The sequence below is a fragment of the Zalophus californianus genome, chromosome 9 (genome assembly GCF_009762305.2).
Source record: "Zalophus californianus isolate mZalCal1 chromosome 9, mZalCal1.pri.v2, whole genome shotgun sequence".
In the NCBI taxonomy this organism is placed as follows: domain Eukaryota; kingdom Metazoa; phylum Chordata; class Mammalia; order Carnivora; family Otariidae; genus Zalophus; species Zalophus californianus.
Window position 1 is genome coordinate 62,120,318 of NC_045603.1, and position 14,598 is coordinate 62,134,915.

At 42.7% G+C, this 14,598-nt stretch overlaps 1 protein-coding gene across 4 annotated transcripts in view; it reads right to left on the reverse strand.

Moving 5' to 3' along the window:
* Window positions 1–14,598, reverse strand: part of SCN8A (sodium voltage-gated channel alpha subunit 8) — a 179,503-nt gene that overhangs the window by 58,125 nt on the left and 106,780 nt on the right. For all 4 annotated transcript variants that reach the window (XM_027593503.2, XM_027593501.2, XM_027593505.1 and 1 more), the window contains exon 12: window positions 4,766–5,128. In XM_027593503.2, coding sequence (XP_027449304.1) covers window positions 4,766–5,128 — 363 coding nt within the window. The remainder of the gene's footprint in view (window positions 1–4,765; window positions 5,129–14,598) is intronic.

Sequence of the window (14,598 nt, forward strand, 5' to 3'; positions counted from 1 at the left end):
ATTTTTTATTCCTGTAAGTGGAGGTGTTTATTTCTTTTGTTTGTTTTGTTTACTTTGTTGGGGGAGGAAAGAGAAGAATTAACAACATTTTAAAGGCAGGAGCTTCTGCCTTTTTAGAATTCAGCCTCTAAGGAGCTTTCATGTAAAACTATCAGTAACAGAGGAAGCCACTGAGAACCTTAATTACATTCTTTGAAAGTTAAACTCAGTACAAATTTGTTCCATTTCTCTCAACCCAAATGCAAAGTTCATTAGGACATTTAGCCTCGGATTTCCAACCTCCTAAACTGTAGCCGTCCTTCTCAAAGAGATATCCTACCACACCTGCAGATGGCAGATTTTGCCCACATTCCTATAGATCTGCCCAAGGAAGCTCAACTAAATTGCTTTCCCATGGAGATGCCTGAACGGAAATTTATCAGGCAGTTAGTTACCTTTCTTGGAACTAAAATTTAGAGCATTTTAGAAGTAGCTTTAGAACCTAGCCATTTATCTCCTGTTCAAGCCTTTCTCAAATTTTTGTAGTAATCTGCTTTAAAATAATTGCACAATAATTTCTTCTTCTCAAAGGTTAAGATTTTAGAAGGAATGCAACCCTTGCCAAGTCAAGCAGTTCAGGAGAAATCTTAATGTCTACTTCTCATGGCTAAGAAGGCCAAAAAAGTATAGGGAAATAAATGGAAACTGGCTTTCCGAACACCAAGAATGGGCCAAATAATATGCTTCACAGTTTATAAATGTTGTTACATTTAATTTTTACAATAGCCCTATAGCACAGGTCCTTTTGTCTCTTTTTTACAGATAAGGAAATGGGCTTAGAAAGGTGACATTCATTTCCCAGGATCACATCAGTAAATAAACTGAAGAACCCGGGCTTCGGAGTTGGTGCAGTGCGCTGGTTACCAGCCAGTGCCCTGGAGTCAGACTGACTGTGTTCAAGCCCTAACCCTACCAGTTACTGTGTGATGCTGGACAAGTCACTTCATTTCTCTAAGCCTTGCTTTCCTCCTCAGTGAAATGCACACAAGAGTAGTATCTATCAGCTGTGTGCATTAAATGAGATAATGCTTGTGTAAGCTAGTGCAACATGATTTCTGAGTTACTTGTGATTTTTGGATTTGTCAGCAGCATCTGCTTTCTCTGTGAGTGATGAGAGTCTCACCTACTTTCCAGCTTGGAGATGAAGACACGGGAAAAGTTCCCTTATCCTCTGCTTCAGCAAAAAGCAAAAGTGAAAATTCCTAAACTATTGAAAAATACTCACTAATCATAACTGAATAATTAATGAACAGGTGAAATAGTTTCTGATGAAACTCTAATGAGGTGACGTCTGGGTATCTTTTTCTCCACAGAGAATATTATATTTCTTTTTTCTTTTTAAGATTTATTTATTTGAGAGAGAGAGCACATGCACAAGCAGGGAGAGGGGCAGAGGGAGAGGGAGACTCCCTGCTGAGCGTGGAGCCCAACGTGGGCCTTGCTCTCAGGACCCTGAGATCATGACCTGAACCGAAATCAAGAGTCAGATGCTTAATCAACTGAGCCACCCAGGCGCCCTGAGAATATTATATTTCTTGACTTGAGTCTGAGGAAAAAAAACAGATGTGGCATAGCCTAAGCATCAAGACCGTGTGAGACCAGCGTGTGCGCCTCAGCAGCTCCTATACAACTCCACAAAGCATGAGCATACAATGGAAGCACTCTAGTGGTTAATCCACTGGAGACGCATCCCAAATGTTTTGACAGTAAGAATCGCTACATCCTAGCCTAAAGCGGTATTCGCTGCTCCTCTGCTCTGGGCTGCATATAACATTAGTAATCTATTGTGTCCTTCTAAGATGAATGTTTTTCCCACTTCCCAAAGCAGCTAATATTCAAGCAGCCAGGAAGGCCTCTTTGACAGCAGGAAGACCTTGGTTCAAGCTCCATTTCCATGAATCACTAAGGTTCAGAACCTCACCTGTTAAGAGGATAAAACCACCTACCAAACACAACGATTATAAGAAATTAAATGAGATCATGCATATAAAGTGCTTAGCATAACTATAGCAAGAATGCAATATATGGTGGCTCTAATTATTATGTCTGTTGTGGAAAACTGTGAATAACAGAAAAGTGTAAGGAAGAAAAAAAGTCACCTTTAATTTCCCCTCCCAAAGGCAACTACTGTTGACTTCTAGTCAGTCATCCTCTCTCTGTAGGTAGTTTGTCTTTCTATAGATCTGATATCATAGCACACACACACTATGCAGTCTGGGTTTGTTTTGTTTCGTCTTTTTGGCCTATTAATATAACTTATATAGATTGCCACACAATTAATAGCTAGGAAGTGCTTCTTTACGGCTTCTAATGAAATAGCGTTTCCTAGTTATGAAGCCTTTGGAGACAAAATAGTCCTGCCTCCCTCATTTCCTGCCACTCTGGGATCTGCCCTCCTGGCCTTGGGAATCCTCAAATCTGTCACCATCATCGCTTGGAACCACTGCGATAATCCCCTAAGTGCTTATAGGGTGTTGAGTGTGCAGGCACCCCAAAACCCAAAGGCAGGACTCTGTGGGCTACAGTGTAAGGTGCTGCAGACAGCCTTACTTCCACAGCCATCTGCTCAACTGCCTCTCAAATTCCCCCCCCCCATATTATAACAGAAGCTGCAAAAAAACCAAAAACCAAACCTGCAAACATGCTCATCTGCCTTTAGCTGAAGTTCAACCTCCTCCTTCCTCAATACCTTTTCTAATACCTACTTTTCAAAGAAAAGGCAAGATGTATTATTTGGCTGAAGTATTTAAAAAACCAGCCAGAATGTCAAAATTTAATTTGGTTCTTAGTATTTGAGTTGCCCAAACTGTACTGTCCATGGTGACCAACCCCTCATTCTCTGCTGATATCATCTCTTGCTTTTTCAAAGAACATAACTGTCTAATTATGGAGCTTAAAAATTTACCTCTAGATATGGAATTAGGGACAAACAAAAATTATATTTAAAGTAAAGATAATTATCTATAACATTTATTTTGGCCAACCATCTGGTTTTGGGGGGATTTTGGAACCAATGTTTGTTATTATTACTGTTCCTATTATAGTTGATATTAAAGAAACAGTTTTCCAGAAGAAAAATGCCTATGTGCCTAAACAGAGAAGGCATTAAAATTCACTGAGAAAGAGAAGATTGTCTTTTCTCTAAGACTCTGGCTCTATCAACAATGAGCTGTGTGACCTCCAGGAACCCAAATTCTCTGAGCTCTACTTCACCATCTAAAAACAGGGATAACGCTTTCCACTTGGTCAGCCTTACAGAAATTTTTATTCAGAGCAAATTAAATAATGAATGTAAAAGTAATGTGTAGCCTGTAAAAAGCTAAACAAACACGTGTGTGTGTGTGTGTGGGGGGGTATTTTGCTATTAAATAAAAAGGCAGGAGAGAAAAGACAATGTCAAACACATCCTAACTGCCTTTTGAATTTTTATCTGTACAGTCAACAACTGTCCTGAAATGTTAAAAACAGATCATTGTGAATTATTCCATCCTTGACTGTCCAGTTCTCCTCCACACATGCATCATGCTAATTAGAGGACCGGCTGTCTTCGTGCTGTGTTAGAGGAAACTGAAGTGTTAGAACAAAACGGACTGGCATGCTATCCCAAGGAGCTTATGCCAGCTAACGAAGGACTGAGGGAGGTTAAGGTGTTAGAGGTTCGGAGAATGAGGATCGCTGAGGTTACAAGAATTTGAAACTACAAAAAAAGGTATAAACAGCTTAGAATTTAAAGAAGTGTTAAGAGATGGCTTTTCCCAAAGAGGGGAGCCATTATCCAAACCCCTAGACAAGTGATTTTACGAAGCTATTATATGTAGCTCCTCCAGAGCCTGACATTTGATTACATTTAAAATTCATCTTTTTGCTTCCCTTTTCCTTCCTCCCCCATACACCATGTGTTCTTGCCCCAACCTCCCACTTTTCCCTCCTTTGATTTATTTCCATTTCAATCCCTTTTGAATGTCTCGCTCGAGTTCTGCACCGGCTTCCCTAACCTCTCCTTGCTTGGCTCTCCCTGGTGCACACCTCCCGCTGGCAGCACCAGGTATCCACGGTCCTCTTTGGAAAAATCACACCTCATTCTTACAGAGGAGACTGGAAAATTATTCTGAGCTATATTGTTGTTGTTGTTGTTGTTGTTGTTTTAGCAGAAAGATAAGAGCTTTAAATTCCAGGCTGTTTCCCTATGAGGAGAGGACGTGGGAGGGAGAGAAGCAACGGTAGTTCCAAACCGGCTCAGACTTGGTCATTGGTGGTGGCAGGACGCCATTCTCATTCCATCCAGGCAGGATCCGCTGGCCAGAGGCATTCAGTCAAAGCCGGGGTGGCGGGGGTGGGGGGGTGGCGGGGGGCGAGAACAGGTAGGCTGATAGAGACTCGCAAAGATGGAGAGAGAGAAAAGGAGGAAAAAGAAAGCAAAGAGTTGATGGGGTCGGGCAATAGAAACAAGGAAGAAGTTGGTGGGGGGTGGGTGGGAACAGAGCTGGGATTAAAGTGAAAGGGAAAACAAGGAGGGGCTGAAGAGAGAAACAGAAACAAACGAGGAGGGAGAAGACAGAAGCGGCCGGGGGTGGTGGGGACGGTGGGGACGGAAGAGCTGAGCGTGGGAGCCAGAGGCCGGGCCGGAGGGAAGAGAGGAGGGAGCGGGAGAGACTGCCATGCCTAGGCTCGGTCTATGTGTTTACTTCCTTACACTGTCATCGGTAGCTGCCTTATCTATTTTCACCTCTGGCAGGAGCCGCCCGCCGATGTGGGAGCCCGGGCCGCCGATGAGGGACACCACGCCGTTGCAGTCAACCGTGCTGTTGCGCTTGACGCTGCGCCGCAGGCTGGGGAAGATGCGCGACGAGCGGCTGGCCTGGCTGTAGCCGCTGTAGCCGCTGTAGCTGCTGCGGCGCTCGCGGGCCCGGATCGGGATGAAGAGCGAGTCCCGGCGGCCCTCGCTCTCCTCCACCGTGCTGTGCTCGTCGTCCGCGAACTCGTTCTCCGAGCCCGGGTCGCGGAACCGCCCGGGCCCCCTGAAGCTGAAGATGCTGCTTTTGCTGTTGTGCCGGGAGAGGAAGGGGGAGCCCGGGATGCTGAGCAGTGACTGCAGGGGCAAGGAGACAGAGAAAGACACAGAGACACCATGAGACGGGGAGCGGACCCCGCACAGGCTGAGCAAAGGCTGTTTGCCTCCCCATCCTGGCCCCAGCCTTGCACTCCTGCTATCGGGACACAAGTGTTCCCAGAAAGCACTTCTGGGTGTTACGTTTGTAGTACTACTCAACACCCGTAAGCACTCACTTCTTGCCCCATAGCCTCGCAACCAGCTAACCATACCAAAATCCTACTCACCGTTCACCCATGCACTGCAAGGATGCTTTTATCTCGAGCACTATGTAGCTAATCCCCCAGGAAACACATGGGTGTGTCTGTTTCTCATTACTGTGAACTCACATGAAGTGTGCCTTTCATTTACTCAAGCTAGAGTCCATGCCACACTTGACAAAAAGGACAGAATGTAAAAGTGCTTTATCACTTGCTATTCTCTCAATGAGTACACGCCCTCGAGGTAAGTCCTATGCCAACAGTGGTCTTGAAGCATTTTTTGTTCAGTTGAATATCATGTATGTTCCCACCTACTCCATTTTAAAGTCAACATTTTTTTCATCAAAAGTTTATTTTTTTAAGATTTCATTTGAGAGAGCGTGCAAAGAGAGAGAGAGAGAGAGAGTGCAAAGAGAGAGAGAGAGAGAGAGAGCATGGGGAGTGGGAGGAGGGGTAGAGGGAGAGGGTGAAGCAGGCTCCCCACTGAGCAGGGAGCAGGGAGCCCGATGTGGGGCTAGATCCCAGGACCCTGGGATCATGACCTGAGCCAAAGGCAGATGCTTAATGGACTAAGCCACCCAAGCACCTCCATCAAAAGTTTAAATATGTAAATTATATAATTCCCAGCACTATTTATGTATGTATGTATGTATGTATGTATGTATGTAGGTTCCACATGCAGTGTGGAGCCCAACTTGGGGCTTGAACTCACAACCCTGAGATCAAGACCCGAGCTGAGATCAATAGTTACATGCTTAACCAACTGAGCCACCCAAGTGCCCCCTGCACTGACATTTTCTTTATTTTTATTACTATTCTTATTATATTTTGGATTTTATTTATTTATTTGAGAGAGAGCACGAGCAGAGTGAAGGGCAGAGGAAGAAGCAGACTCCCCACTGACAGGGAGTCCAATGTGGGGCTTGATCTCAATCCCGGGACTCCAAGATCATGACCTGAGCAGAGAGCAGATGCTCAACCGACTGAGCCACCCAGGCGCCCCTGCACTGACATTTTAAAATAAAACTTTTATTTATCACTTACAAATTTTTCCTCATTTCTTTTTCTCTTTCAACCCATACTTCCAATTCCACATTCCCTAGAGAATTGTATGCTAATGTATATTTTTATGCTTTACTATATTTTATTGATCACCTTTGATCAACAATTTTCTTTAACAAAAAGTTATAAATAAACTGTACTTAAAATTTTTTTTAAAATTTTTATTGTTATGTTAATCACCATATATTACATCATTAGTTTTTGCTGTAGTGTTCCATGACTCATTGTTTGTGCATAACACCCAGTGCTCCACGCAGAACGTGCCCTCTTTAATACCCATCACCAGGCTAACCCATCCCCCCACCCCCTCCCCTCTAGAACTGTACTTAAAATTAAAAAAAAATTCCTGTGACCAGGAGTCTCTAAGAATTTTTAAAAATTCTCTTGAATTGATTTTTTATTATAATTCTTATAAGACTGATCAAAATATATACATATACATTTTATAAGTAATTACTAAGCTTAAAAAGAAAATTTTATTAAAACGTATCTCTTAATGAGTTTTTTTTCCAATTGGTGTTTTGGTGATGAAATATTTGTAGACAGTATTATTTATTATTAGAATCAAACATGGCTCAACATCAACATTTCCCTTCCCTATCTAATATTTAGATTTTTTAAAAAAAATTTATTTTATTTATCTGACAGAGAGAGACACAGCGAGAGAGGGAACACAAGCAGGGGGAGTGGGAGAGGGAGAAGCAGTCTTCCCTCTGAGCAGGGAGCCCGATGCGGGGCTCGATCCCAGGACTCTGGGATCATGACCTGAGCCAAAGGCAGACGCTTACCGACTGAGCCACCCAGGCGCCCCTAATATTTAGACTTTTAAGTGCTGAGAAACCTTATTCACATAAATAATATCTTGGAACAGAAGAATTTGGTTATAGTAATAGCACTCAATTCTTTGATCTCCTTTCAAATGATACACCAGAATCACATAGTAAGCTATCAGCAAAATTTATCTTAATGATCTGTTGGCTAACAATCAAATCAGGTAGTCTTACAACTTTACTGAAAGCAAAGAACTCTAAACCACCCAACTTGCCCCATGATTTGTTACCTACTTGTTAGAAGTATTCCATTTCTTGATTTCCGAGGATGCCAAAAAGGATTCATTTTTATTTACAAATAAAAATATGGGTTACTCTTAAAGAGGTTATTCTTTTACTTAAAGGAACATTATTTAACCCAAAAGAAATGGTTGGAATAATCAAAATATCATTAATTTCAATACATCACTGCCAACTTTTTTCCAACATTAATTTTTTAATAAAATAATTTTATCTTAATACATGCTTTAAGGATATTTTCATCAAAACCTTAAAGCCACAGATTTAGCTCAATTAATTTACAAAACTACCTCCCATATGATATAGTTAGCAAAGCCAGCCCTTATTGTCAAAGCAATCGGCCAAATCAGATTTATTTTTATTTGAAAAATTATGACCTTATTTTTTCTTTTTAATAAATATACTAATATGTATCCAAGTGAGATCTATCCCACTCCTGAATTTAAAATACTCCAAAGGCCCAGGTTGTAAGACAGGTAAATTTGGAAAGCCTTACATTGGATTTAAATTTTCTGGGTTAAAGAAAACTTAAAGACGCTAACATTTTCAATTGTCCCTTTGTTTGGCATCCCCTAAATTTTTATACCTCAGGGCAATGTGCTACGCTGAAGGCAATGCCTTCCTATTGTGCCTCTGATTTTGTTCTAATGAGAAATGGTAAGGTGGCAGACACAGAGACAGCAACTTTTGGAAGAGTTTATTACTTATAGCTCTCAAGAGAAGGGGGCATGCCACGCCATGCCAGGCAGGGCCTCATGGGAAGGTGCTAGGGTCAGTTAGGAGGCAAAAGGAGCAAGGGAAAAGCGTGGTTCAGAGCCTGTATGATGGTTTCCTCAGAAGGAACAGCTGAGGCAGAGTAGGCACATCTGACAAGTTTAGGATTGGGCGGTTTGAGTAATTTCAGCAGGCTCTGGTCTGTAGGAGTGGTCCTAGCTCAGAGTGATTGAGGGCAGGGGAAACTTTGGTTTGGTGTGTCTTGGTGTGTGAGTGTTAGATTAAAAGTTGGGGCTGAGGGTTTGGATTGGTTGATTTGTATATGAAAGGCACACTTCCAGACAAGTTGTTAACTGTCTAGGAATTAAGTTTGCACTGGGAGGGGCAGTCTCTCCCCAGCTGGCAAGGCTCCTAAAATGTCAAAGCATCATAAAATACAGAAAATAAAAATGATAATTAATACAGTAAGATCCCTTGGGGCGCCTGGGGGCTCAGGTCATGATCCTGGGATCGAGCCCCATGTCGGGCTCCCAGCTCAGCAGGGAGTCTGTTTCTCCCTCTCCCTCTCCCCCGGTTTGTGCACTCTCTGTCTCTCTCAAATGAATAAATAAAATCTTTAAAAAGAAATACAGTAAGATTCCAAGATTGGGTGGCAGGGGGAGGGGGATAGGAAATATCTTTGAGCTTCTACCCACATGTTCAGTTCAGCTGAGGTTCTGTGTTAGATGTTAATAAAAGTGCTTTGGGTGGATGTATCTCCCTAGATGTTAATAAAAGTGCCTTGGGCATATGTATCTCCCTTGCAGGGCTCACTAAAGAGAAATATGGCCAGGACAAGACAAGACTCAGGCACTCTTGGGCTCCTTTGCTAAATCCCATGATTACACTTAATATCATCAATCAATGTCCTAAAAATGTCCTTCAAGATCCTTCCAGCTTTGATCCTAATTTAGTTTTTCCATTTTATCTTTCACTCTTTCCCCTCACAGACCCACCCATGGAGCCACACTGCCTGCAGATCTGTATGTTCTACACTTCCAGCTGTGGAAATCCTCGCCACCGTCCATGGTCCAGCCCTTCAGCTTCTTCCTCTATAAACCTCCTTCACCCTTCCACAGCCCCGAGCCTCTGTTTTAGAGTACTTGAGCTCTACTTTATACTACAGTTCTTTATATACATGCTTTTAGCTTTCCTTTTTAACCAACTACAAGCTCTTTGGGGGCAATCTGCCTGATTCATCTTTGTATCTCCTGGAGTGCTTTGTATATCGTAGGTACAGTGCTTAATTTAATGAACATGTATTTAGATTATATACTGTAAATTAGCCACCCACACCTGAGCATTACCCCACACCTGCACTGGGTCACTGCCTCACTTCTCATAGAAGTTCACTTCCCTGGACTAAATCTGTGATTTTGCATTAAGCCGATGCTGGCTGCTGACACTACATGGTACATTAGGTCTCCACACTAGGAAAGAGGCTTCATTTATTTGACAGATGATCATTAAATACCCATTGTGTATTAAGTGATATGGATACAGTGGTAAAGAAGAAATACAACATGGTCCCTGCCCTCTTGCACCCTGCAGCCTAGTCAGAAATATATACTATATGAGATCTATTCTTAACTGATAGGAAAGTGATAAGTAAGATAATGATCAATTCAGTGACCTACAAACACACAGAAATGAGGATCCTGAGACAATACACACTAAAAGAAAACAATCTATTATTCTTTAATTTCATGTTCCATTCTTGGCAAAAGAGTTGCCTGTAATAAATGTGGAAGGGGAAAGATAATTTGCCCCATCTCTCCTCGGACCCAGCATTCAATCTTGCTCTAGCCCATTCTCTAAGGAGATGATACATCTTGAGGTTATCCACTTCAGCCTCTCTCCAGTCTCAGCTTCCCTGGGCTGGAGGGTTTCAGTGATGACTCAGGACCCTTGGCTCTATTAACTCCTGGGATCCAGGCTGCTTTATAAAATGCGTGGGCTTTAGCTCCTGTTTTCAAAATCTTCCCTGTCCAGCAATCGGGAGCTTCTGGTCCCTTTCAGGCAGGCGCACCATAGCTAACTAAACATACTACCTTAGGTCTAGGTGCTTGCTTGGGAGAATGGCTCTGGGGTGTTCTTGATTTGAGGATGCGGCCCTCATATTTTTCCACGGAAAAACTGAGGGTTTTAGGGCACCATGTCAGCTGTGTGTTGGGACAAGGCTTAACAATGACAGGGATGCTTAGAATGTGACAAATTGGTGATTTAAATGTTCTATGTCCATGCCATATTTCACTTTTTCTTCACTTCACTTTTTCTTCCCCAAACAGCAGGCATTCTCAAAGTGTGGTCTAGGGACTCCTGGGGGTCCTGTGATCCTTTTAAGGGGGCTCAAGAGGTCAAAACTATTTCATAAATACTAAGATGATATCTGCCTTTATCACTTTCATTTTCTCACAAGTATAGAGTGGACTCTGGGAGCCTGACAGTTTCACAGTATTTGGACTTTCCTGATGAGCTGGTAGTGATAATAATGTATGTGATTTTTTAATACTGTGTGTCAGTACTTGGAAGATCTGTGTAACTCAGTGAATCAGTTTTTCCCAAATGATCAATGCATGATACTAAAAATCATTCATGAGTTATAGAGCTATGATGCTAATACAGCGAAGGATTCCTATTTATTTATTTATTTATCTTAAAAAGATTTGTTAATTACATTTTTTTTTTTTTTTGAGCGAGCAAGACAGCATGAGGGGGAGGGGGAGAGGGAGAGGGAGAGAGAGAAAGTCTTAAGTAGACTCCATGATGAACCAGACATGGGGCTTGATCCCATGACCCTGAGATCAAAACCTGAGCTGAAACCAAGATTTGGACGCTCCATCGACTGCGCCACCCAGGTGCCCCAAGGTTCTCAATTTTTAAGGATATCAAGGGGTCCTAAGACCAAAAAGCTTGAGAAATGCTGCAAAGGAAAAATTAAAATACTATGAAAAACTGTTAATACTTACTATTTATGAACTGTCCTAAGCCCTAAAAAACAGCAGTAATTTTATAGAGAAATGAGTAGGAGATGGGGTGGGCAGATGTCTTAAGGGGCTCTCTGAAGATCTGGCAATAAAGGAAACGGATACACACCTGAACTGGCCATGGGAAACGGAAGCTACATTCACTGGTGAGCCAATAAGAGAGGACCATGTATGTGTGGAGGTGAGTGGGGAGGGGTGGCTATGTACCGTAGTGTTCAGGAGTACAAGCTTTGTGGTCTGAAGGACCTTGTTCAAATTCCGATTCTAACACCTATTAGCCATATGACCTTAGGTGAGTTAGTTAATCTCTCTCGGCCTCAGTTTCCTCAGTCATTCTTCCAGAGAAAACCAGAGAAACTGCAGAATAATCCTGGGACAAAGAATATGACTTCCATGTGGGGTTTCTCAGCAAGTCTTGGCAGACAGCCATGGCCTCTAGGAATCTACAATTTTTTTCAGATGGAGAAAGGAGAGGAAGTGAACATTTTCATGCAAAGCAGGACATTTCAGAAGCCCAGTTTTATTTTTTGAGCTAGGGAGCAATCAGTGCAACTCTGTGCTAAAGCCTATAGATTAATCAGAGACCATTCAATAACAGCACTAAGGTATTCATTAACTAGCTCAGTGACGGCTCTCAAGACAAGGGTTGGATGACAACAAAGCTGACTCACACTTTTCCCCCAAAAAAGCTGAACTAGGAGAAAGGTGAGGTGAAGGTGAGACAGAGAGATGGTTCCAGGCCACAAAGAAGTCCCAGAAGGGGTGAAATCAGATTTATAAAAGTCCCCCATTCAATTGTCCAACAAATATCTGAACGCTAGCCATATGCAGGCCCTGCTTTTAGCACTTTATCTAAGAGAAGAAAGAATATGAGTCCATGCAGACTAAAAAGCAACACATAAAGAGGTATGTATAAAACATAATAGAAAGATGAAATGGTAATGTCCAATGAAGTGTGGAATGGGGGAGGTCAGGGAAGGTTTTCTGAGAGAAGGATGTGAAGAGTAAGTATGGTGTGGACATTGAGAGAAAAATAGGGCATCTTAGAGAGGGGGTTTCTGGAGCAAAACTGAGGGTAGGAAACAAACATATGAGAAGCATCTAGCAGTTCATTTTGGTGTAAGCGCAGGGTGCCTGACAGGGCGCAGTGACTGGGGACTGAGAAGGCCAGGAGAGGGGGGTGCTGGGGCTGTCAGCTACAGGGCTGGCGCTTTGTTAGTAAACAGAGGGAATCTGATTAGGATAATTCCCTCTCCCGTTCTTCATGATAACTATTCTACGCTGTCAATATTTTCTTTAAACCCCCTACTCAATCTCTCATTCCCTTCAATAGGACTTTGAATTTCCTGTCTTACTGCACACTAGACACTGTCTGGTGTCATCTTAGTCAACTTCCTACTTCCTACCTACAAACTTATCCACACTCATCCTCCCCTATTATCCTGACATCTGGGGACAAGGTGTCCCTTTCCTATTAAAGACTACATCTATTTTCATATCTCCCAAGTCTGTGTTCCATTTTCTTTTCTGTTCTACTCCATTTTCCACCTCCATTTCCCCTTCTTTTGGGCTCCCTGCCCCAGATTATAAAAATAATTTCACCCATATTCTTTAAAGAAGTCTGTATGAGAAGTCTACACTCACTGTCTCCACTTCCCATTCCACTTCCATATGATATCCATCCTTATGCTGGACTGAAATGTGTCTTTAAAGTTCTCAATGACTTATATTGCCAAATCCAGTACATATTTCCAATTCTGAGCACATGAAGCATTTCCGTTAAATTTCAATCCACTGATCACTCTCCTGCTTTCTCCAACCTTTGTGCTCTCAGGGCTTCACTGAACTGGCTCTCTAGGCACCTCTGACGACCACTCATTTGTTTTCCTTCATGAGCTCCATCTCCAATGCCCACGGACATCAGTGGTCATGTCCCTAGCCCACCATTCCTTTCTTTACCTGACACAACCTCTTTGAGTATCTCAAGTCTCACAGTTCCAGTCACCGTCTCTCACCTCAGAACCTCTTCCCAAAGCCATCACTTGCCTGTCTGTGTGTCTAAAAGACCTCTCTACTTGGTTATCCAACAAGTAATTCAAGCTTGGGCTGTCCGTACTGGCAGTTACTTTTCTTCCAAATCTGACCTGTCCTTTCTTCTCTCCTGCTGCTCCCTCACCAACACACACATACACTACCTAATTCTCATTTGTCCTTTATTTACCTTCCCAAGAAAGCTGTTGCCGCGCCTCCAGGCTGCGGGAGATCTGCGCCCTCTAAAACACTCCAGCCTAGTGCAATTATGGGACAATACGGAACCATCGATGCTATTACAGAAATGAGTGTTAGAGGCCGCTCCACGACAGGGACTGTGTTCGAACCCCCACGAATCTCTAGGACCCGTCGTAATCCCCGACGCATGGCAGGCACTCCGTGACTGCTTGGGGGTGAATAATGACAGCTCTGTTTTACTAAGAAGTACTCTGTCAATGGTATAGAAAACATGCAGGAGAGGGAGAAAGAGCAGAGGAAACTAACCTGCAGTGGCTAACTGTAGTGGATGAAACAAAACAAAGGTCTCAACTAAGGATTAACAGGATAGAAAGAAGGGGATGACACGAGAGAGAGTCCGCTGTGATAAAACGAACGACACGAGAGAGAGTCCGCTGTGATAAAATGAACAGGACTAGCAGAGACTGAACTGGGAAGTGAGAGATACAAGGGAGAGGCACAGTGAAGCATCTCTGGGAGATTAAAAAAAAGACACTGGGTACTCTGCCATAAAACTGGTAACTATAACCTATTCTACACCATACAAACTTTCTAGCATTTCCTTAAAATGGGGAATTAAATGGCCTAAGAATTGGATTTTGGTGGTGGTCTTTGAAATCCAAAAATAGGTGTTATGTGGTAATATTTATAGTAACAGAATGCTCAGCAATTATCCATAAGTCCTCTTCTCTCTCTTTCTCTTAGTTTCCCCATTTATCAAAGTTGGCTACAACTGGAGGCTTTTAATCTACCGTAGGCTAATTTATCAGCATGACACTATATCTAGAATAATTAATTACTAGAATTTGCCACACTCAAATAAGGTGACCTAAAGAGTTTCAGGACTCTTTTTTTTTTTTAACCCACAATTATATGCAGTTCTTAAACAGAGATGTTTGAAAGCTAAATTCTGGTGTTCCGAGGTTTAAGGAGGAAAGTACTTCCTGAAGTTTCAGAATGGAAGGCCCACTGGTGTGACACGGATCTTCCGGCTGAAGTAAGTCTGCCAAAGGTGATCACACGGTCCTAGGGCTGGCCAGAGCAGTTGGGGGTGGGGAGGACAGCCTTGGAGCAGAGGACCATCCTAACACACCCACAAAGCCTGCCTC